The sequence below is a fragment of the Miscanthus floridulus genome, chromosome 9 (assembly GCF_019320115.1).
Source record: "Miscanthus floridulus cultivar M001 chromosome 9, ASM1932011v1, whole genome shotgun sequence".
In the NCBI taxonomy this organism is placed as follows: domain Eukaryota; kingdom Viridiplantae; phylum Streptophyta; class Magnoliopsida; order Poales; family Poaceae; genus Miscanthus; species Miscanthus floridulus.
This window is the reverse complement of record NC_089588.1, coordinates 22,328,077-22,349,549: the sequence shown is the minus strand read 5'-3', so window position 1 is coordinate 22,349,549 and position 21,473 is coordinate 22,328,077. Positions and strand designations below refer to the sequence as shown.

General features: G+C 48.4%; 1 protein-coding gene and 1 pseudogene across 1 annotated transcript; both read right to left on the bottom strand.

The window, feature by feature from the left end:
* Window positions 1-4,609: 4,609 nt before the first annotated feature.
* Window positions 4,610-9,275, bottom strand: LOC136479447 (uncharacterized). Its single transcript, XM_066477317.1, has 9 exons — window positions 8,709-9,275; window positions 8,111-8,297; window positions 7,772-8,022; window positions 7,231-7,323; window positions 7,047-7,145; window positions 6,621-6,968; window positions 5,840-6,202; window positions 5,613-5,746; window positions 4,610-4,670 (listed from the first exon to the last, which is right to left on the bottom strand). Exons 1-9 carry the CDS (start codon window positions 9,273-9,275, stop codon window positions 4,610-4,612), a joined length of 2,103 nt encoding a protein of 700 aa, XP_066333414.1.
* A 304-nt stretch (window positions 9,276-9,579) lies between these two features.
* LOC136479446 (uncharacterized) lies at window positions 9,580-12,370 on the bottom strand (annotated as a pseudogene).
* Between the last annotated feature and the right edge of the window lie 9,103 nt (window positions 12,371-21,473).

The window sequence follows — 21,473 nt, the reverse complement described above, 5'->3', positions numbered from 1 at the left end:
CGAATCGATCCGCTCCAGGATGAGAACCAGGGTGTCGTCCACGTCCATAGCTGCTCCTGCTAGCTTTAGCTCTGCAACTGCGCTTGCATGCCAAAAAAAAAAGCATATGCTGGGATTGATGAATTGATCTCGTACGTGTTGCTCTTGAATAATCCGAAAACGTGTCTGGCGTATGTAATTGGACTCGGCTTTAGACTCTGATGCTGTAACACTAATAACACGTGCGTTGCAGGCGTGCGTAATTGGACTTGGCTTTGGACTCTGATGATGCGTGGTGGACCGAGTTCCGGACTGCAGTATTTTCTTGGACTCTGACGATGCGTTGCAGTTGCAGGCATGCGTAAATGAACTCTGATGATGAGTCGGAGTCTTTTTCTTGGATGGAACTGAACCTCAATCAGATGAGAAATTCAGAACTAGTTTGGGTGACGGCAACTTCCGAACTATTTTGAACTAAACCATACGAGTAACTCATATATCTATTCGAACTGCGAGTTGTTCTGCGTTTCTCATAATTTGTAAATCAACATATCTAACAGTTTATAAGAAATACTCCCTCAATTCCAAATTCGATTATAAGTAACTTTTGCTGTTTTAGATGCATAACTTTTGATATGTATTTAGACATAGGTTACATGTAGGCGTATAGCAAAAGTCGAAAAGTTAAAATGACTTATAATTTGGAATAGAGTAAGTATATATATATTATTGTAATTTCAGCCGTGGCCGCTCTGTTGCATAGTTCTTTTAACCAAATCTTGAGAGTAGTGGATGGAGTATACATATACTCTCTCCATCCTATAATATAGTGCATTACCCAAATCTGGAGACTAGGAATAGTACCGGAAGACTGTAACACAATGACCCGGGTAGTCAGCCCGCCGCCCGCTGGACCACTGCAACGTTGCTTCCCCTCCTGTCCATGTGGCTCTATATAATTTTTTTTGTGAGGTCAACTCTTGGGGGGGGGGGGGGGGGGGGGGGGGGGGGGGTCGGAATGGATCCCCACCTGCATTCCATTCCACAGATACCCGGTTGGTGGAAGGCAGAGCCTTGCACAGTTTACAACTGAGGGTTACATGTTTGTGGGGCGTTTAAATTCCATAGAGTGCTAATCTCCAACTGTTAGCCATAGCTTCTTCTTTTCTCGGGATGCAGCAGCTCCAGTTCTTGATAGACTCCTTGCACGCCGAGGTGACGCGGACGACGTCGGGTGGCAGCCCACGGAAGACGACATCGTTCCTATGCTTCCAAATTTCCCAGCATAGAAGTAGGAGCAGGGGATGCAGGACCTTCTTAGCGATGCGCGGGGGAGGCTGTGTGTTCCACAGTTCCTTTACCTTGGCGATTTGTTGCCTGGGAACCAGCCGATGCTTGTCCAGAAGGTTTGGATGAATGGACATTCAGAGAAGATGTGATCCGCCGATTCCTCTGTTGCCTTGCAAATTTCGCAGGTTGCATCGTCGAGGATGTTCGTGCGGGCCAGGGCCTCACGGCAGTGGATCCTATTCTGCGTGAGGAGCCAGCCAAAGAACTAGACGCGCGGTGGGGCGAAGTTCTTCCAGACGAAGGAGTAGGAGGCGCAGTCGTGGTCACCACGTGTCGAGGCTTTGTAGATGAGCCCCAACACCAGCCGGGTCCTCGAAGAAGCAGGAGCGTTCGTCCGGTTCCAAGCCAAGCATGACATCCTAGAGGATCTCGAAGAGCTGATCAAGCTCCACCGATGCTTGAGATGTTAGCCAGCGCTGGAACAGGTCGCGCAGGTTCGCTCGCACGACGTCGCACACTGCCGTAGCGCGGGCGACGTAGTGGCTATAGAAGGCCGGGAGCCAATCGACCAACGGCGCATCGCCCAGCCAGCAGTCCTTCCAAAAGTTCGTGCTGTGCCCGTCCCCGACTGAGACCTTGGTGATGTGCTGGTATGCTGGGAGCAGGTCACGGAGCGCCGCCCAGTGCGTGCCGTGGAGCACGCCGCTCAGGTCCGGCCGGTTGACGTGCCCAGGGCCCAGGGCGAACCGTCCGGATGGTGAAGCCAGTGAAGAAGCTTGATCCCTAGCCCGCCGTCCTCCTTGTCCTTGCAGACGTCCTCCTAGGCAATGAGGCACTGCGCGCCGGAGGCCATGTCCGTGCCCGTCCACAAGAACGCACACCGGCGCACGTCCAGTGTCTTGACAACACCCGGCGGTAGCACCATGGCGCCCATGGCGTACGTCGGTAGGCCGCCCAGCACGGCGTTGATCAGCACCACCCTGCCGGCTGTGCTCAGGAGGAGAGCTTTCCAGCTGGCGAGGTACCTGTCCACCTTGGCAATGAGCGGGGCGAAGGCCGAGATCAGCAACTTGACATTGGAGGGGGGGAGCCCTAGGTATATTTGGGGGAACTTCCCCTCCATACATTGCAGGAGGTCCATGTAGACTTGTAGATCGGCGGTAGGGACATGCATAGGCATGGTCGTGCTCTTCCCAAAGTTGATCACCAGCCCAGTGCTGGTGTAGAAGCTGTCTAGGGCGAGCTTCAGGCGTTGGACACTCTCCATGTCGACGTGGAGCAGGATGATGGTGTCATCAGCACGGAGGCCATGCTGCCAGTCAGTGGGTGCTTGATCGCCACGTCCGCTTTGATCATGGATTGGAGGACGTCCGTGACTAGAAGGAAGAGGTACGGTGACAGCGCGTCCTCTTGCCTGAGCCCCCTCTTGCAGGTTATCCATGGTATGGGAGCCCCATTCAGGAGCACCACGGACTTGGACATGACCAAGAGCTGGCCCATGCAGTCACACCACTTTCTGGGGAAGCCGCGCACCTTCAGGATTTTGAGCAGGCTCGCCCAGTTCACCGAGTCAAAGGCCTTCGTGAAGTCTAGCTTGATCAATAGAGTTGGCGCTCGGCGTTTGTGGCAGCACTGGACCAGCTCTGTGGCGAGGACAAAGTTCTGGGCGATGGATCTCCCCTTGATGAAGCCGGTCTGGTCTGTGTCCACGAGCTTGGCGATCTGCAACTGCAATCTGGAGGTTAGGAGTTTGGTCAGGATCTTGACGGGGTAGTTTTGAAGTGACACCGGGCGGAACCCGGCTGGCGACGTGGCTGCCTCCATCTTGGGGATCAAGACGATGACCGCTCTGTTGATGTGTTGTAGATCGGCATCGCTGCGGTGGAAATCTTGTAGGAAGAGCATGATGTCGTCCTTGACGATCTCCCAGGCCACAGAGTAGAAGGCAGGCCTGATGCCATTAGGAACAGGCGCGCTGTCCACCGACGTGGCATGCACCGCACAGAGCACCTCTTGCTCTGAGAACGGGGCGATGAGCGGCATCGGGTCTGCGTGCTAGGCACCAACGTATAGTTGGTCGACATCGTAGCTCCAGGTCGTGGCCACCTCACCGCCTAGGATGTTGGTGTAGTAAGAGGTGAGCGCGGCTGTCGGGCACCAATATTAGGGTACTCGAATAGGAGGAGCTAATAACCATCAACGTTGATTCATCCGAGCGGTCAAGAGCGCGACTACATCTCTTGCTGAGCCCCGCCTCGTCTGACCACTGAGGCCATGGGCTCCGCCTCGTCCGACCCCCGAGGGTTGGCTCCGCTTCGATGAACACTGAGGCGGCGGGCTCCGCCTCGCCCGACCCCCGAGGATCGGCTCCACCTCGGCTGACTTCCAAGGGTTGGCTCCATCTTGTCCGACCCCCGAGGGTTGGCTCTGTCTCGTCCGATGTCTGAGGGCAGGCCTCGCCTCGCTCGACGTCCGGGGGCTGGCTCCGCCTTGGCTGACTCCCAAGGGTAGGCTCCGCCTCGGCCGACCCCCGAGGGTCGACTCCGCCTCGGCCGACGTCTAAGGGTTGGCTTCAACTCGCTCGATCCCTCGGACGCGGTTCCTAACGGAAGCTCACGTCGCCGCCAACCACTACGGGCCAGAAAGTACTACTCAGGGTCAAACTTCTGGCATCGTGCAAGGAGCGGTCACGTCTCAGCACGACCTGTCCCCATGCACTATACCACAGCCCAGATTCAGCGTCGGTCGGTGGGTCGTTATAAGCCGTTTCAGCGTCTTACGGTCGGTCGTTATAAACTTATAACGACACATATATGAGTCGTTGATACTGGCGACGTTAAAAACTTTTAACGTCGGACCGACTTTTAACGTCGGACCGTCTAACGATATGCAAAAGATATAACGACAGATCTTCTGACGTGGTTTATAAACTTATAACGACGCACCGCCTGATGATATATATTTATAGCGACCCACTGTCCATCACTATGCATACAAATAATTAACATATAATATTATGTGCTACTGTTTATATTTTAATCATACAATCAACAGTAGCATCTCATACATTCAAATAACACTGTCATGAAACACATAAGCTAGACCAGAAAGAGCTCACAAGTTATATTAAATCCATCATAATTTGTCATGCCATTTTACACACAATTCATGGCAAACAAAAGCTAAGATGAAACAAGTTTGGCCAAAATGGTAGACGTACTAGAGATACGGTTCCACAACCCATATCTCATAGTTTGCTTCCACACTTTACAAAATGATCCACCTCTAGTAAGTCCAAACAAATGTTTTCATCTATAGCTAGGATGTTCAAAACACGTCATCATGAGCACTTTGATCCAATCAGTGGCTGCACTCTACTTCCAGCTATTTCCTCCCACCACCTGTAAATAAAAGTTGAAATTCATAAAGAAAACTCAACCAAAAACTTCATAAAAGGCACCAGTCAGCTGGAGGCACAAGCACCCAGCACAAGGCAGCAAGCAGCACAATTGGTATTCATGGAATGAAAATTCATTTATGATGCATATTAATTTCAGATTTCATTTCACAGCCACCAGACAATACATTGACTATGGTTTCAACCTAGCAGGCACTATGCACACAGCCACAACATGGAGGGATCACATCTACTCAGGCATACAGCAGGGATCACATCTACTAAATAAAGGAATTGTTCTTCTGGAATTTAGAATTTCTGAAAATATTTAGATAAATAATAGCAGTTCTCCATATGACTCTTCTACAACATGGCAGCAATAGTTGTTTCTATAGAAATTGGTTTAGGTTATCACAGACCATCTGAAAATCAGCAAGATGCACACATAAAAGAAACATCGAAGCACCACTGCATGTTGGTTAGATCATGTCAGCATGCTTGGAAGGGGCACCAGTCACCAAGCACTAACATGTAGGAGGTACAACTATACTCTAGTTTTCCATTCACACAATCAGCATGCTTGCTAGATCATGTCATTTTGGGCAAAGTTTCAGATTGCTAGATCATGTCATTTTCATTTTCATATGTACAAAGGTTCATAGTTTCATGCAAGATGTATGATCTCCTAAATGACATGTAGATGGAAAAATTCAGAATAGCACACCTGTTCCATGGGATGATTTTTTAGTCTTGCTGACCTTGAGCTGTTAGAAATATCAACAATTAGAAAATCTGGGCACTCATTACATATGAAAACGACAAACAATGACAAGTGTTGTTTGTTACCCTGTTATATGGCCATGCAATTGACAGGTCCTTAGCATCAGCCATGTCTTGCACACCAGGATATGGACGAGGTACCTTTGCTTCCCTTTTCATCACATACCTGATAACAACTTCACAGTGTTTCCTTTCAAGAGTGTGGCCTGCACACATGGTGCTAGGATTTACTGAAATAACTATTCCCTTGGCCACAGGTTCATCTCTTTGGAGTGCATATAGTATAACTTCGTTGCCACACTGAAACAAACAATGTACTTATGAGAATTGTATTCATTAAAAAATCACCATTGGACTATAAGCAAAAAAAATGAAAAACAATGAGAACATTACAAGGTCAGCATGTGAGATGCGATTTGCATCACCATTCCTTGATGGGGCTGCACCGTCAGGGCTAGACTGAGGGGACTGGACAACTGGGGCTGTAGGAATGGGGTTAGACTGAGGTGGCTGAACGTCTGTGGCTGTAGGAATGGGGCTAGAGTGAGGGCGCTGCATAAATGAGGCTGCAGGAAAGGTGTTGGGCTGCACAAATGGGGAGCTGCTCGATCGGTGGGGCTGCTGGACTGGTGAGGCTAAGTTGGTCCTACGCACAAGCACATATTCATACTCATTAGAGTTATCTGCATAGGCACCATCTTCAAGAAATTCAGGAGCATGATTTGTCTGGACATAATTTTCTTCAGATCTTGGGCTCTGTAAGCAAAAAAGTGGGATGTTAGAGCCATTCTGGGACAACATAAGAACTTAGGAAAAAACTTCTGTGACATATTAAGCAAGTCAACTTATCTCAATCATATAAACTCTCCTAGTAACAAAAGAGTTCATGTGGTTAATTACAATCAACAACTGCCATGCTCAGGCCACGCAAAGTAGTACAGTAAGTACTCAGGACAAATGAAGTCCAAGTGTCACTGTGCAGTTATGGTGACTAAAATTAAGTATAAAAGACTACAGTCACTTTTCAGTTAGCCTAAATTATATATATAGCACCAGAAGCAAACAGCTAAAGTATAGAGGATGTACAAATCAGAGTATAGATATAGCACCAGATAAAGCAAACTAGCTATTGATGGATTAATAATTCAATTCAGAGGATGTACAAATAATTTACCCCATGGTGTCGTGAGTTAGAGCCATTCTGAGAGACATTTTCCATACTTGACCTTTCACGTGCCAACCTTTCACGCGCCAATTCAGCTTCTAATTCTGCTATGCGTTGTTCTAGAGCTGCTTGCTGACTTTCTTTCCTCTTACACTCTAGAACTTGCATTTGAACCCTTGTTGGTGTGTAGCCCTTCACTCCTGGTGCACCAATAGTTTGGGGAGTTGGTCCTAGACCTAAAACCCGAACACGCCCTTTCGGTTCCTTTTTTCCACAAGCAATGGCAAATGCATCGCCTTCTTGGATGGTTCTCTCTGTCAATTCAGGCTGAGCTTCAATAACAGATTTAAGTTTATTCTGCACAAACAAAATATCATTATTAATTTGCCAAAACCAACATTTCAGACAGTGATACTTGTTCAAGGAAAAACTTACAATAATTGGTTCTGCATTCCTCGATGGGATTCCATTTTTCCTTGTATGTGTTTTGATATATAGTTCATCCCTTCGAGGAGGGCGCCCAAGTTCATTAGCCTACAAGTGTTTCAGTTTTAGTACTCAAGAAAGGTAGCATGCCTATTATAGTTTGACATACCAGGTAGATAATAGTTTGACATACCAATTCATGCCTGTTACAAGCAAAGCTCTTGCTACCAGTTGTATGATGTATGGACAACTTTGCACGGTTGGCTTTGGCAATTTCTGAGCGAGTCTATGATAGAAATGGCTTTGTCAGCAACCAGCAAGTTGTAACTAGCAAGCAGCAACACAGGAAGCAGCAAAGATGGCTATAACCAGCAATCAACAAGCAGCAACTAGATGTTGTTTTTTCTTGAACAAAGCAGTAACTAGGAGTAGTTTACTTACTTCAGATTCTGGAGTTGTCCAATGATTTTTGAGAAACTTCCAATCATCATCATTCAGCCTATCACCTTGTTGTTTTCTTATTTGTTCTTCTGTTATTTTGCCTTTAAAAAACTTCTTCTTCAGGTTTGCTTTAAAATCCTTCCATTTCTTTCCAGCAGCAGTCAAAAACCAGTTAAAGGCTTTATCATCAATATCATAGAATTCCTAATGTGTACAGAAAAGTAGCAAATGAGTGCTTATAGAGTAATAATAATTCAATGTACAACAAGACAATCAGCACAACCAAAAAATACCTTTATGTTTGCCCATACTGCATCCTTTATCTCAGGTTCAACAAGCCTCCAATCAGCATAGGCAATTGATATTTTCTGTCTCACACGGATCCCAACAGCACCAGAAAACCTCCTAGCATTCTCACCAATGGGCTGACCATATTCATTGACCATAACTTTGATTTTAGGCATCCCAGGTTTCCTTGCAAAGACTTCGTCCAATTTACTGATACCTCTTCCATTCCTCTTCCCTTGTGTATTGCTGTGAAAATCTGCTACAAGTAACTTGAGAAATTAGATGCAGGCACAATGAAAATCTGTTGTAAATAATTTGAGAAAATTTTACAGGATATACAAGACCTTCATTATCACTTAAGAAATCTCCCGTTGATTCACATTCCCAATCATCTTCAGCTAAATCTTCCTGATCTAAATCTTCTTCAGCTAAATCTTCTTCAACTTGCTCATTCGCAAGTGTTGCATGGCTTGTTTGTGTCCTTGGTCGTAGATTGTGAACTCTTGCTTCAACACTTATGTTATGAGTTCTCTAAAAGGAAGTAGTAGAACAATTTGTGTAAATATCAGCAGTATTAAATATCAGCAAACTCATTGCGGTAGAACAATCTAAATAAGAGATGACCTTTCTTCTTTTGTTAGGTTCATTGCACATATTCATAGCAGGGAGACCAAGCGATGCTAGAAACTCGTTGTTGACTGCTATCTGTTCATCTCTCTCCTGCTCATACACGGTTAGGTGGCCCTTGTTACTATTTCCTCTTGCGCTTGCCATTTGTTTTCCTGAAAAAAAGACCCAAATATCAGCAGCCTATGGAAGGGGGATCAATAAAACAATCAATAACCAAAATCAGTAGCATCAGCACTTAAACAACACTTACTTTGTAGGCTTTTTTTTAGTCTTTTGGGGAACAACAAGTGTTCCATCTATATCAGTTCTAACAGAAGGGACCACCCCATTTACAATATCCACTGTCACATTTGCACTTAGATCATGCAATGGCCAAGCTAATCCATTATCATTATCCATGTGCTCATTCTCTAAATTATCTAAGTCATACACATCTCTTGGTTTTGATTGTCTAACAGCAGCCCACTCATTATCAATTGCTTCAGGAACATAGTATACTTGGATTGCTTGTGAGGCTAAAATGAAAGGTTCATCTGATATCTTTTTGCCCATATTGAACAAATGCTTAAAGTTAACAGATGTAACCCCCAAATTATCAGTTTTTACCCATTTGTCCTGCACACGGTTGTCAACCCAAGCACACTTGAAACGAACCACATTTCCTTTGTGATGATAATTTAGTTCAACAATTTCCTTTATAATTCCATAATAGGCATTTTTTATTACTGTACTGTCATCATTATTGCCACTATCAAAGGTTGTTGCCTCAGCGACTACAGCAACACCACTATTTTGAATAGGTCTTCCCTCATCATAGGATTCTGTGTGGAAACAGAATCCATTAATACTATAGCTATTGTACTTGCGTGCATTCAACATTGGCCCCTTGGCCAAAATTTTTATCTCATCTGGTGCTTCCTCACACAGTTCTCCCACCTGTGATAATGAAAGACTACTATTAAAATACGTAAAATCAATCACAAATAACAAGCCCTAAGTTTTAGTTTCACTTACATGCAACCTAAACCACTCATGAAAGGATTCATGACGCATGCGGTTGATGTCCCGTTTATTTCGATGGCCAATAGAGGAAAGAGATTGATCATGCTTACTGCAAAGGTTAATTATTGTGACTTTAGAATGTAGGTGAATTTGATTATATGATGTAAATGATTTTGATAACTTACTCCAAGTAAGGCGCAATGTTGTCATAGTTGAACAAAACATATCTATGAGCTTGCACCCATGTCTTGTGGTCCAAACTAAATGTGCATTTTCCAGCCAAACCTTGACCAATGCTACGGAAGAAAGGAGGTGTACTGTTATCTTCATCTATTCTAGATTGACGGCCAAATTGCCCCACACCATATAGATAGCGAGAACAAAGTGTAAGGCACCCAGTGAAATTAGACCACTCCATAATTGATCCCTCGGGATGACTTTTTGTACGTACAGAACCCTTTAATCTCATGAGACACCTATACACATAAATAATAGGCACATTAATTGATAATGCCATATAACTAGTAGGTTTGTATACATATTCAGCAAGACACAGGGCCTAAGATAGTTACCTCTCCACGGGCCACATGCTGCGAAAATGGACTGGACCAGCTATTTTTGCTTGGGCAGGAAGATGTACCATCAAGTGTACCATAATGTCAAAAAAAGATGGAAGGAATATAGTCTCAAGAAGGCTCAAGGTTTCAGCTATGTCAGCCTCTAGACTTTCCATATCACTTATTCGAATGATAGGGGCAGAAAGTTTCTTAAAGAAGTTACATATACGAATCACTCCAGCACTGACTATTTCTGGTAGTATTTTTCTCACAGCAAGTGGTAGCAAGTGTTGTAGAATAATGTGGTTCTCATGACTCTTAAGCCCAAATACCTTCCTCTCATTGACATGTACATTATGTCGTATATCAGATGCATAACCATCAGGAAACTTCACCCCTTTTAGTACTTGACAAAATAACTTCATCTCATCGGGACTCATTGAGTATGGTGCTGGTGGTAAATAAAATTGGTCCTCTACTTCAACTGGGTGAAGATCAGTTCTAAGACCTAGAGCTTGAAGATCTAGGCGAGAATTCAAATTATCCTTTGACTTCCCAGCAGTGCCCAAGAATGTGTTCACTAAACTTTCACTAACATTTTTGCCTATGTGCATAACGTCAAAATTATGTCGCAACATCAAGTCTTTCCAATATGGAAGCTTGAACCAAATAGATCTTCTTTTGAAAATGACTAATGGTTCACCTTCCTTGCGTTTCTTTCTTGCTGGTTTTTTCCTAGATGGATCCTTGCCATAACTATTGCTAAGCTCTTTAGTGCACTCCAAAATTTCCTCCCCAGAAAGTGGTTTAGGTGCAGGCCTCAACTCAGTTTTACCACCAAATTTATTGGCGTCAAACCTAAATGGGTGATCTCCATGCAAGAATCTTCGATGACCCATATAGCAAGTCTTGGTACCATTACCAAGTCTAAGTGAATCAGTAAAGAAGTGGCAATCAGGACATGCTGCTTCACCAGATGTGACAGATCCAGACAGATATCCTAGACCTGGGAAATCAGTAATAGTCCATAATACTGCTGCCCGTAACTGGAAGTACTCACCCCTAGAAGCATCATAAGTTCTAACACCATTTTCAAACATATCTAACAAGTCGTTGACAAGTGGCTGACAATAGAGATCCATATCACCACAAGGAGAATCTTTACCAGGAATCAGAAAAGACAAGATGAAATTTGATTGCTTCATGCACATTGAAGGTGGGAAATTGTAGGGAATACAAATACCAGGCCAAATGCTGTAGCTGTTATTCATGGTTCTAAATGGATTGAAGCCATCGGTGGCAAATGCAAGACGAATATTGCGGCTATCTGCAGCGAAGATTGGATGCTTTTTATCGAAGTCCTCCCATAGAGGGGAATCTGCAGGATGCCTTAGGAGACCATCTTTTTTTCGGTCTTCATCATGCCACCTCGTGAGGCTTGCTGTTTTAGAGGATAGAAATAACCGTTGGAGACACTTCTTTATTGGAAAGTAGCGAAGAACCTTCTTGGGAACATTATATACATGTTTCCCGTCTAGAGTCTTCCTATTTGATTTCCACCGTGAAGCCTTACACTTTGGACATGCATTCAAATTTATGTTCTCCTTCCAATAGAGAATGCAATCGTTTTCACATGCATGAATACTAATATACCCAATTCCTATGGATTTCACCAATTTCTTAGCTTCATGAAAGGTTTTTGCTATTGCTGAACCATCAGGGAATGCATCATTGAGCAGGTCTAATAGTATGTTAAAAGATTTATCAGACCATCCTCCAAGAAGTTTGGTGTGTAGTAATCTAATAAGAAATCGGAGTTGGGTATATTTCTTGCAACTAGGGAACAGTTCTTTGCTATTTTCTTCGACCAACTTTCGAATAGCAACTAGGTCCTCACAAGGATCTAGATCAGGACTGTTGTCCTCAAAATCACCTCTATCGTCTAAGCCACCAGCTAAGTCCCTAAGCAAACCAGAGATATCATCATCTTCATCAGACTCATCCATAACCTCAACACCATCACCATCACTGTCACAGTTCCCATGGTTCACAGAAGGGGTGGGTTCTCCATGTAAATTCCATGTTCTGTACCCTTTTAGAAACCCATCACATATTAAGTGTTCGCGGATTTCACTAGCCTCTTTCTAGAAAGAGTTGGAACACTTTCTACAAGGACAAAGTATCTTGCTACCAACAGCTGCATTACTAAATGCAAAAGCTAAGAAACGGTTCACCCCCTGCAAATATGCCTTGCCATGCCTACATAAAAGTTTTATGTTAAATGCCCACTCTTGCTATGTAGACCGCTTTCCGTATTTGCTATGTTACTGTATTTACCTAGCATCATCATCAATCCAGGATTTATCCATCAACCTTTATTAGGGACAACTAGAAGCTGACCAGAACAAGCTGCATCGAATTCAACACATTGTGCATATATATCATCAATTGCATCCAGCATAACAAGCACGGGTAAGACCAGCAGCAACAATGGTAGTGAAGTGGTAGAGAGCACTTTACCTGATACTCCTGAGTCAAATTCACGAGCTGGCTCCTACTACTTGGTGACAAGGCGCCTGTAGATGCTACGGCTTTTGTTAGGGCAAAGGTCCAAGGAGCAACTTATTCTTGTACGCCTCAGTCAACCACGAATATAACCTGCTGGATAAAGGAAACCACAGATCCATGAATTAGCGAGTAATTAGGAAGGGAAGTATGTCAACAGCTGTGGTATAGAGGGGGCTGGACAATGACCAAACATAAATAACATAGTATATTAATCTTAGTATATATAGGGATCAACTATATATTTAATATACTGAGTTTGTATGATATAAAAGTACTATTTTTTTTTACTAGTCAGGGTCATTTAATTTGTCCTTGATGGCTTTCTTCCTTCAAAAAAAAATTGAAATGGCTCTCTTTTAGGTATTAGGATCATCCTTCAAAAATAAATAAAAAAGCATAAGCTACAGCATACTAGCATACTAGCTACAGCATATAAGCTACAGCATACTGCTGGACTAGGCAATTATAGTATGCATCGATCAGCTGAAGCTTACAAAAGCACAAATTATAGACTATAAAAATCTAGTGCTGAACTTGGGAGGGGCCGTGGCCACTGCTGGCCCCCTTGCCTCCGCCAGTGTGCAGAGGAGCATGCAATCTTGGCCGCAATGGCCTGAGAGCCGGAGCTGCAGAGTCCGAAGAGATCCTACATTCTCATGAACCTGATTAGTGAAGTAGTACTAGCAGCTAGCAAATCAGATGGCTTTGGAGGCCCTCTTGGGATCTACCGAATACAACAACAGCAAATACAAGTGCAGACGGAGATGCCATACAAGTGCAGATGGAGATGGCGGCTCCCTTCTTTGGATCTGCTGTGCAGAGCGAGGCAGGGGGGAGATCTGCCTGTGGCGGCAGTGCAGAGGACAGGAACACAGAGGGGTAGGGGTGTGGGTGCATAGGAACCCGGTGGGGCTGAGGTGGGCGGAGGGAATGGCGAGCTACCTGGAGACGACGTCGAGCTGAGGTCGCCGCCGAGCTGTGGTCGCGGTGGGGAGCGGGCGAGAGCTGAGGTCGCCGCCGGGAGGGGCCGACCTGAGCTCGCCGGCCCGCAGACTGACCGCGCAGAGGAGATTTGGGGCACCGTTGAGAGGGGCCGGTGGCCGGTGGCCAGCCGACGGCGGCAGGCAGGCCGCTCGTGTGAGGGCGTGTGCAGGGCGACGCTATTTTTTTTCTTCGATTGGCTTCGGGTGGCGGCGTGGTGTGCGTCAGGGAGAGGAGTGCGGTGGATTTTGGGGTTCCTGCTCTGAGTGCCCAGCAGGCGGGAGATAGAAAATGGGCTGACCCATTGGGCGGGCTTTGATTTTTTTTTTCTGTCATGTGGGGCCTATGTTAAAAGGTTAGGCGGGAAGTGGGCTAATCCAGTGCGCGAGTGGAGTCCATCTGTGGCGACGACCGGTGGGTCGTTAAAAGAACGATATAACGACCGACCATCCGACGTTGAATCGAAATAGAATTACCGTCCGACGACCTGTAGTCAAAATGAGATATAACGACCTACGTCCGTTACAAATCATTAACGTCTAACTTTCCGACGTTAAATCGACATTTTTAACGACCCCCAACTGACGTTGATTTTGGGCTGTGGTGTAGTGATGACATATCATTCTAGGGAACTCACATCGCCCATAGTGACGGATGCGTGGTCACTGTGCTGCCAATTCCCTGCCTGACCACCGTCCAACGTCAGCCAATCGGCGTTAGTTGACTGGCCTCTGCTCCGCCAGCCCCTCACATGGCCTCTGTCAGGGGACCCTCTGAGCATTCCGTCCGCTCGAATGGGACTAAAGACAAGAATGGTGCACGACGCCCCACACGTATGGTGCAGCGGCCAACAGGACCCGGTATGACGCCGCTGCCTCCACGTTCTACAGGGTCAGTGGGACCCACGCAAAGAGGAGGACGTCACATCTCCGGGAGCCTTATTTTCTCTTTCCTTTTTTTTCTCTTCCCCTTCCGCTATAACCCCTGCTTTCCCTTGACCTATAAAAGGGAAAGCATGGCTTCCCACTAAAGGCATCGCACATCGATTCATCGAACAAACACATCGCGTATCATACCGCATCACCACAAAGACTTGGGAGCCCCTCCCTCTCTCGCCAGTTTGTAACCCCCTACTACAAACTCAGTGCTAGTAATACGAGTAGCTCAAACTGGACGTAGGGACATTCGGCCCCGAACCAGTATAATCCTTGTGTCCTCTTAGCACACCATCTGGGTCCAACGCGCAATATATAAATTTACTCGTTGGTGCTACTCGAAACCACCGACAGCAGCCCATCTTGTCATCGTGGCTAATCAGCCTACACGCTGTCCACCTCCAGAGCGTGGATTGCATTCCAACGCTCTCTGCAAGAGGCCCTGGTGTGGCAGAATTTCGTATTGGCGTCGCCTTCCTAGAGGGACCAGAACTTCCCTCCTTGCTTCTAGTACGTGGCCCGCTAGGCGATGAGCAAGGCAAGGCAGTCATGGCACAGCTCGCGCAAACGCCGTTCACCTGTAGACATCACCCTAGACTCCTCATAGATGTCCAGAAGCAACACAATAAGGAAGCATGTTATAGTCATCGGGCCAGGCATGGTGTTTTCCTGGACCAGGCCTTGGCGCCATGGCAAGAGCCTTGATCCATCCCACCAGACCGTTAGTCGAGTCTGACGGTACAAAAGCTCCAGACCAGACCGGGAGGACAAAGGGGAGGAAGGTCGGGTGCTTGAGCCATGCATTTTCAAAGCAAAATGAAGGATTTGGGGATGGAAGTGGGCGTGGTGAGAATCAGAGGAATGTGGTCGGAGGTAGAACCGAGGCGAGAGTTGAGGGTTGGAGTTGGGGAAGAGTTGGGCGAAATCCCCCGTTGATGAACGCGCGGTCCGAGCCTAGCTATGGTGAGCACTGCTCGCTTGTTAGACCAGGTGTACAGATGATCCATGAGAGGGAGCTCAATTAGGGCGAGGCCATCAATCACCGAGTTGAACTTGGCTGCCAACCTTTGATCAAAGTTGGCGTTATTCTTGTCGCAGGGGCGCAGGTGCGATTAAAGTCTCCAATGACGAGCCAGTCATGTCATTGGGGGGGACATGGCATCGAGGGTCCTCTAGGAGGCATCCGTGTCCCTGTGATCCGAGGGGCCTTAGACATTGGTGATGGAGAAGGAGTAGGCGAAGGTGGTTGAGGTGAAAGGGATGGTGATGGAGTAGGTGGTCTGGGTTGGGGCGCCCGCCGTGACGACCCCAATGTCCCAGGCATTGAGGATGCCCCTGGATCTGTTTGCAGGGACAAAGTCAAAGCCGGTGAGGTAGGGGAGAAGGAAAGATTGCATTTGTGCATGTCAATGTTGTGGAGTTTGGACTTCTGCAACAAACGATGTGAGGGTGAGAGGTGGAGATGGTGTCCCGGACAGCGTCGCACTTGTCCTGGTGACTGAAAGGGTCAAGATGGCGGACTAGAGGGAGGTGAATAGTCCTTTTAAAACTTAATCACGTTGGCTAACCGAAACAAGTGCGGAATTAAAACTATCGGTCTAGCCAAGATACACCCCTCTATCTATGTTCACTAACACCTTGTAAAGATACTAATCAAGCAACAAAGGTGTCGGGCTAGCTAGAGCTCACCTAACCAATTCTAGGAGCAAGGTCACACAAACCTATGCCACTAGTACTTTAAGCACAAGGGAGCTCCTACACATGCTAGTAAGCAAAAGCACAAAGCTAACTAAGCTCACTAGCAATGCTCAATAACAAGGCAACCATGCCAAATTAGAGAGCGCAATTACTTAGCTACACAAACTAAGCAATGTGACTAACAAGGTTACACAAACCAAAATAGCCACGCAAGGGAGCTACTTCTATTCTACACAAGCAAGAAGATAATTAGCAAGCTACACCAAGCTAACTAATTATTAAAGCAACAACACAAGCTCAATGTATATAAAAGTAATTGCAAGCTTGTGTAACGAGAATGCAAACCAACGGGAAGAACAAGGTTGACACGATGATTTTTTCTCCTGAGGTTCACGTGTTTGCCAACACGCTAGTCCCCATTGTGTCGACCGCTCACTGGTGATTCGTTGGCTAATTGGCATCACCCGCTAAGCCCGCACGTCGGGCGCCACAAGAACCTACCCCGGAAGTGAGGGTAGCTCAATGACACGCTTTACTAAAGTTGCTCTTCGCGGCTCCCGCGGGGCGAGCACAATGCCCCTCACAAAGCACTTCTCCGGAGCGCATCACAAGCTTCTTGCGAGCTTCAACGGAGACCACCACCAAGCTGTCTAGGAGGTGGCAACCTCCAAGAGTAACTAGCACCACCAGCTTGCAACTCGAACACCTAGTGCCACTCGATGCAACCTCACGATGCAATCGCACTAGAATCGCTCACTCACACAATCGGATGATCACTATCAAGTATGTGAGATGGAGGGCTCCTAAGCACTCTCAAGCATGGACACAAAGTCCCCCAAGGTGCTCAGCACCAGCCATGGCCGAAGGCCACTTCTATTTATAGCCCCATGGGCTAAACTAGCCGTTACCCCTTCACTGGGCAAAAGTCGGGCCGACCAGACGCTCTGGTCGAGTTGACCGGACGCTAGACCCCAGCGTCCGGTCGCCCGCAGACGGCCACGTGTCCTGATTCCAACAGTCACTTGACTTGACCGGACGCAGCAGCTTCAACTGACCGGATGCAGCAACCCCAGCGTCCGGTCGTTTCCAGTAAGGTACCAGACATGACCGGACGCGTCCGATCGCACGTGATCGGACGCAGCCCAGCGTCCGGTCACACTCCAGCTTCTGCGTCACCGTACGTCAGCCTGACCGAACGCACCTAGACAGCGTCCGATCACTTCCAGTGCCAGCGTCTGGTCGAAGACCGATGTTGCATGCTCTCGGCCACCACTGACCGGACGCAGGACCACAGCGTACGGTGCTTTCAGACCCAGCGTCCGGTCAGTTGACCGACGCCAGTGTCTTTGCGATCAACTCGTTTTCACTTCTAACTTCTTCACCCTTGCTCCAATGTGCCAACCACAAGAATTTGCATCCAGCGCAATAGAAAATAGGCATTCCATTTTCCCGAAAGCGCCGAATGGACCCAAACCCATCTCAACCCTGCAAACACCACCTCCTTTGTAAATGTGCCAACACCACCAAGTGTACACCACCATGTGTATGTGTGTTAGCTTTTCACAATCATTTCCCAAAGGATGTTAGCCACTCAACTTGCCACGCCACTCGATCCTAGCGACGATGCAAAGTTAGATCACTCGAGTGGCACTAGATGACCGATATGTAAACATGTTTGCCTCTCTTGATAGTACGGCCATCTATCCTAAACCCAGTCATAAACTTCTCTACTCACCTATGACCGGTGAAATGAAATGCCCTAGGTTATACCTTTGCCTTGCGCATTCCATTCCATCTCCTTCAATGTTGATGCAACACATGCACCAACATGATCAACAATGATATGATCCACTTCATATCATCATGTGATCATATTGGTTCATCGATCTTGACTTTACTTGCTCTTCACCGTTGCCATTGTCCATCGGCGCTAAGTCTTGCTCAAGCTTCACCCGCCACGCGGTCCATCACTCCAAAGCCTTTGACTTGCCCTTCACGCTTGCAACCGGTCCATCAAGCCAAGTCTTGTCTTGATCTTCTCCACCTTGATCACATGACTCAATGTCATGTCTCATGTGCAATAAGCTCCTTCATCATCACATGTGTGAGCTTTGCAACATCTCCAAGCCATTTTCACCTCCATGGCATATGTTGCTCACACACATGTACATGTGGACTAATCACCTGTGTATCTCACATAAACCAATTAGTCCACCTAAGTTGTCACTCAATTACCAAAACCAAACAAGGACCTTTCAGCGACCCAGGCCACATATGCTCCAATACATGACAGAGTAGATGAAGCAGTTCTGATTCATAGATGAACGATTACAACTCCTACGGGATTACAATGACACGAAGCTAAGACAGGAGAGGACCCTATGGGGGAGACACAATGGTAGCCACCTTAATAGACATAGCTGAAGCGAGTAGAGAAAATGTCCTGCGCGCACGCTGACAGGCAAGGCACTACCGTTGACTCGGTTGGGGTTGAGGTGCACGGTGTGGTGATCTGTGACCCTGGTGATCCGCAAAAGCTAGGGCCATCGAGGCTCCTAGAGGAGCCCTATCATGGGGCAATGATGGTGCTCCTCTCGACCACATCTATCGCCTGGGCGCCAAATAGACGACGCTAGAGGCTTTGGCCAGGTGCTTGATGTCAAGCGCGCTGAGGGGGGGTCCTGCACTTCAGTAGCTTGCGCCCCTTGACCTACTTCTTTAGCACGGCGGAGCAAGAGACCAGGCCCTCATGGAGCACCTTGAGGTGGGTGGCCTTGGCTGCCACCGGAATGAAGGTATCGGGCTCCTTCTCGGTGAGGTGGGCACTGCTGCGCTAGGGGGGCCGCCGAGCGAGGGTGGTGCCCCCATCCACGTCTGGCCAGACATTTGTCGCTATCTGCGGGTGAAGGCAGTGGTGGAGAAGGAACGTCATCATCCTCGTACTAGGGTAGGGCGAGGAGAGGAGGAGCAGCCGCACCAGGAAGCCTGTCAGCGGTGGCAAAGGGAAGGGTGAGAAGAGGAGCGCGGGATGGAACAGGGGGTTGGGGTTGAGTTCAAACCCTTGGTAGTAGTAGCCGAAGCCCGGGAAGAAGCCTGAGCCCCCACCAAGCTATCCTAGAGGCCCAACAATAGCGCCGTGGAGGATGGGCCCAAAAGCGATGGGCGGGCCCTAGAAGCCAGGGGAGCATTGCCGCCATTTGGCGGATCAGGCGGGCGCAGGAAGAATGGGCGGAGGTTGCCCATCTCAACGAGTTGTTCCGCCCAAGACCAGACCTGGAGGACGAAGACGGTGAAGGAGGAACCAAGGACGCGTCCCTGCAGCCCCCAGCTAGGGTTCCCAATCCACTAGTCCTCGGTGATGCCGTCTGGCTTAACCCTGGCGACCACAACGCGCAATGTGGAGTAGTCATCGTTGAGGAGGCATTCGGGGTCGATCTCCATGATGGTCCCGATCTTTTGGAAGCCTGCCTTGATGCCCCCTGGGTGCCAGTGCTCGACTAGGAACTCAGTCGCGGAGATGGCCACTAGCCATGGTTGGTTGAGGATGCAGCGGTTGGATGACTCTTCGGCGCGCTCAATGGTGATTCCGGCTCCATCATGGATGATGAGACTGAGGTTGGAGACCGAATCTGGATTAGCCTTGGAGTCAAACTTGAGGAGCATGTGCCCGCAAGAGGAGGGAATGAGCCGATAGTGGGTGTTGGGAGCGACGGCAAAGAGGATGGAGTGGATGTAGGGAGCAGGGGTGGTGATGGGGCCATCATTGTTGATGAACACGAAGGTGGTCCTCCACACCCTATCCATGTCCCCCTCCGGCATCTAGAGGAGCTCGTCATTGCCCCTAATGGGGTGTCGGACGACGTGGCTGAAAGAGCAAGCTGTAGGAGTCAACCTCCTCCTCAGACTTGCTGGGAACGTCGTTGGAGGGGAGCACAAAGTCAGCATACTCGTTAGAGTCCTCATGCCCCCCAGAGGTGTGGGTGGCCGCGTGGCAAGCCAGGGAAGGAGCAGGGAGGGTGGAGCGATCAGCCGGCGGTTCGTAGAGGTCGACCAGAGCCGTGGGATAGGTGGGAGATCTAGAGATGTGAATCTCATGAAGCTTGGGACGGGAGTGGGTGTGGTCACCGGTGGTAGAACGGAGTTGTGGGAGTGGGTGAAGAGGCAGAAGGTAGAGGGTGAGGAGGAAGAGGTGGAGATGAGGGGGAGGATGGAGGCGGGGTGAAGGGGAGAGCAGGGAACTCAAAGGTCGAGGGGAGGACAGGGAGCGTGCGGGAAGGGCGCCACAAGGCTGGCCATGGGGTGGCATGGCGAGGCAGCCACGACGTAGAGCAACAGTGGCTCTCCATGTGGCTAGAAGCACCACACCGCCGGCACCAAAAAGGGTCATGGCAGTTTTGATGTGGTGGTCGGGGGCGAAACAACGAAGGCAAGCGAAGGGAGGGATGCAAAATTGGGGTGAGGTGGGGTTTAAGAAGGCTGGGGCGCGGCGGAGTTAGGAGAGCCTCCTTGAAGGAGGTGGCAGCCTGAGTAATGGTGGCGCTGGACTCGATGATCGCCCCGATCAAGTCGGTGTCGGCCATGGCGTGCGACGTGGCGAGGGGATGAGAGGAGGGAGAGATGATTTAGTGGTCGATGAGAGCCGAGTAATTGCGGGTAGAGGAGGGAGAAAGGGGTTAGAGGTAGATGAGAGCTGAGTAATAGCGGTGCTAGGCTCGATGGCCACCTTGGTCATGTCAGTGTCGGCCATGGCATGAGACGTGGTGGAGGGAGGAGAGGGGAGCAGAGGAGGGAGATAGGGATTGGAAGCGCATGAAAGCTGGATGACTTAAGCATATCCACTGACGGATTTTCTCCCCTATAGGCATCCGGGCAGGTGAGTGGAGTGAGAGCTGGCAGGCACTTTGGGTTTTGCCATGGGAATACTCGAGTGGTCAGCGGGGACATCGGGGGTTGGGAGAGTTAAGGTAGCCTCCAGACCTCACCACTCAGCTGCCTGACGTAGCCGGTCCGCCTCGAAGACTGCGCATTCTCGAGAGCAGTGCACAGAGAGCTTGAGCTCGCCCTGCCCAAACGGGTTGTTGATGGAGATGAAGGTGGTGAGGGAGGGGCTCACGACGTCGGCGGTGAAAAGAAACCGACCAACGGGGCGAGCAAGAATCCTAATAGGAGGGGCGGCTAGGTGGAAGGACAAAGCGTTCCCAACTTGAAAGCGGTTGAGGTCCACCGGGAGCACGAGGGTCACCCAGACGGTCGCCGGTGATGGGAGGGGAAAACCTAAGAGGGAAGGGGCGGCGGTCGCATGGAATCAAGGAGGAGGAGTTCTTGGAACAGGGAGC

Excerpts from the sequence above, each read along its gene's own strand:
- LOC136479447 (XM_066477317.1), bottom strand. The coding sequence starts at position 9,275 with ATGTTGAATGCACGCAAGTACAATAGCTATAGTATTAATGGATTCTGT. Across the intron at positions 5,747-5,839 it reads GCATCTCACATGCTGACCTT|TGTGGCAACGAAGTTATACT; the intron begins GTAATGTTCTCA and ends TGTTTGTTTCAG. Across the intron at positions 4,671-5,612 it reads CACTGTGAAGTTGTTATCAG|GTGGTGGGAGGAAATAGCTG; the intron begins GTATGTGATGAA and ends TTTTATTTACAG.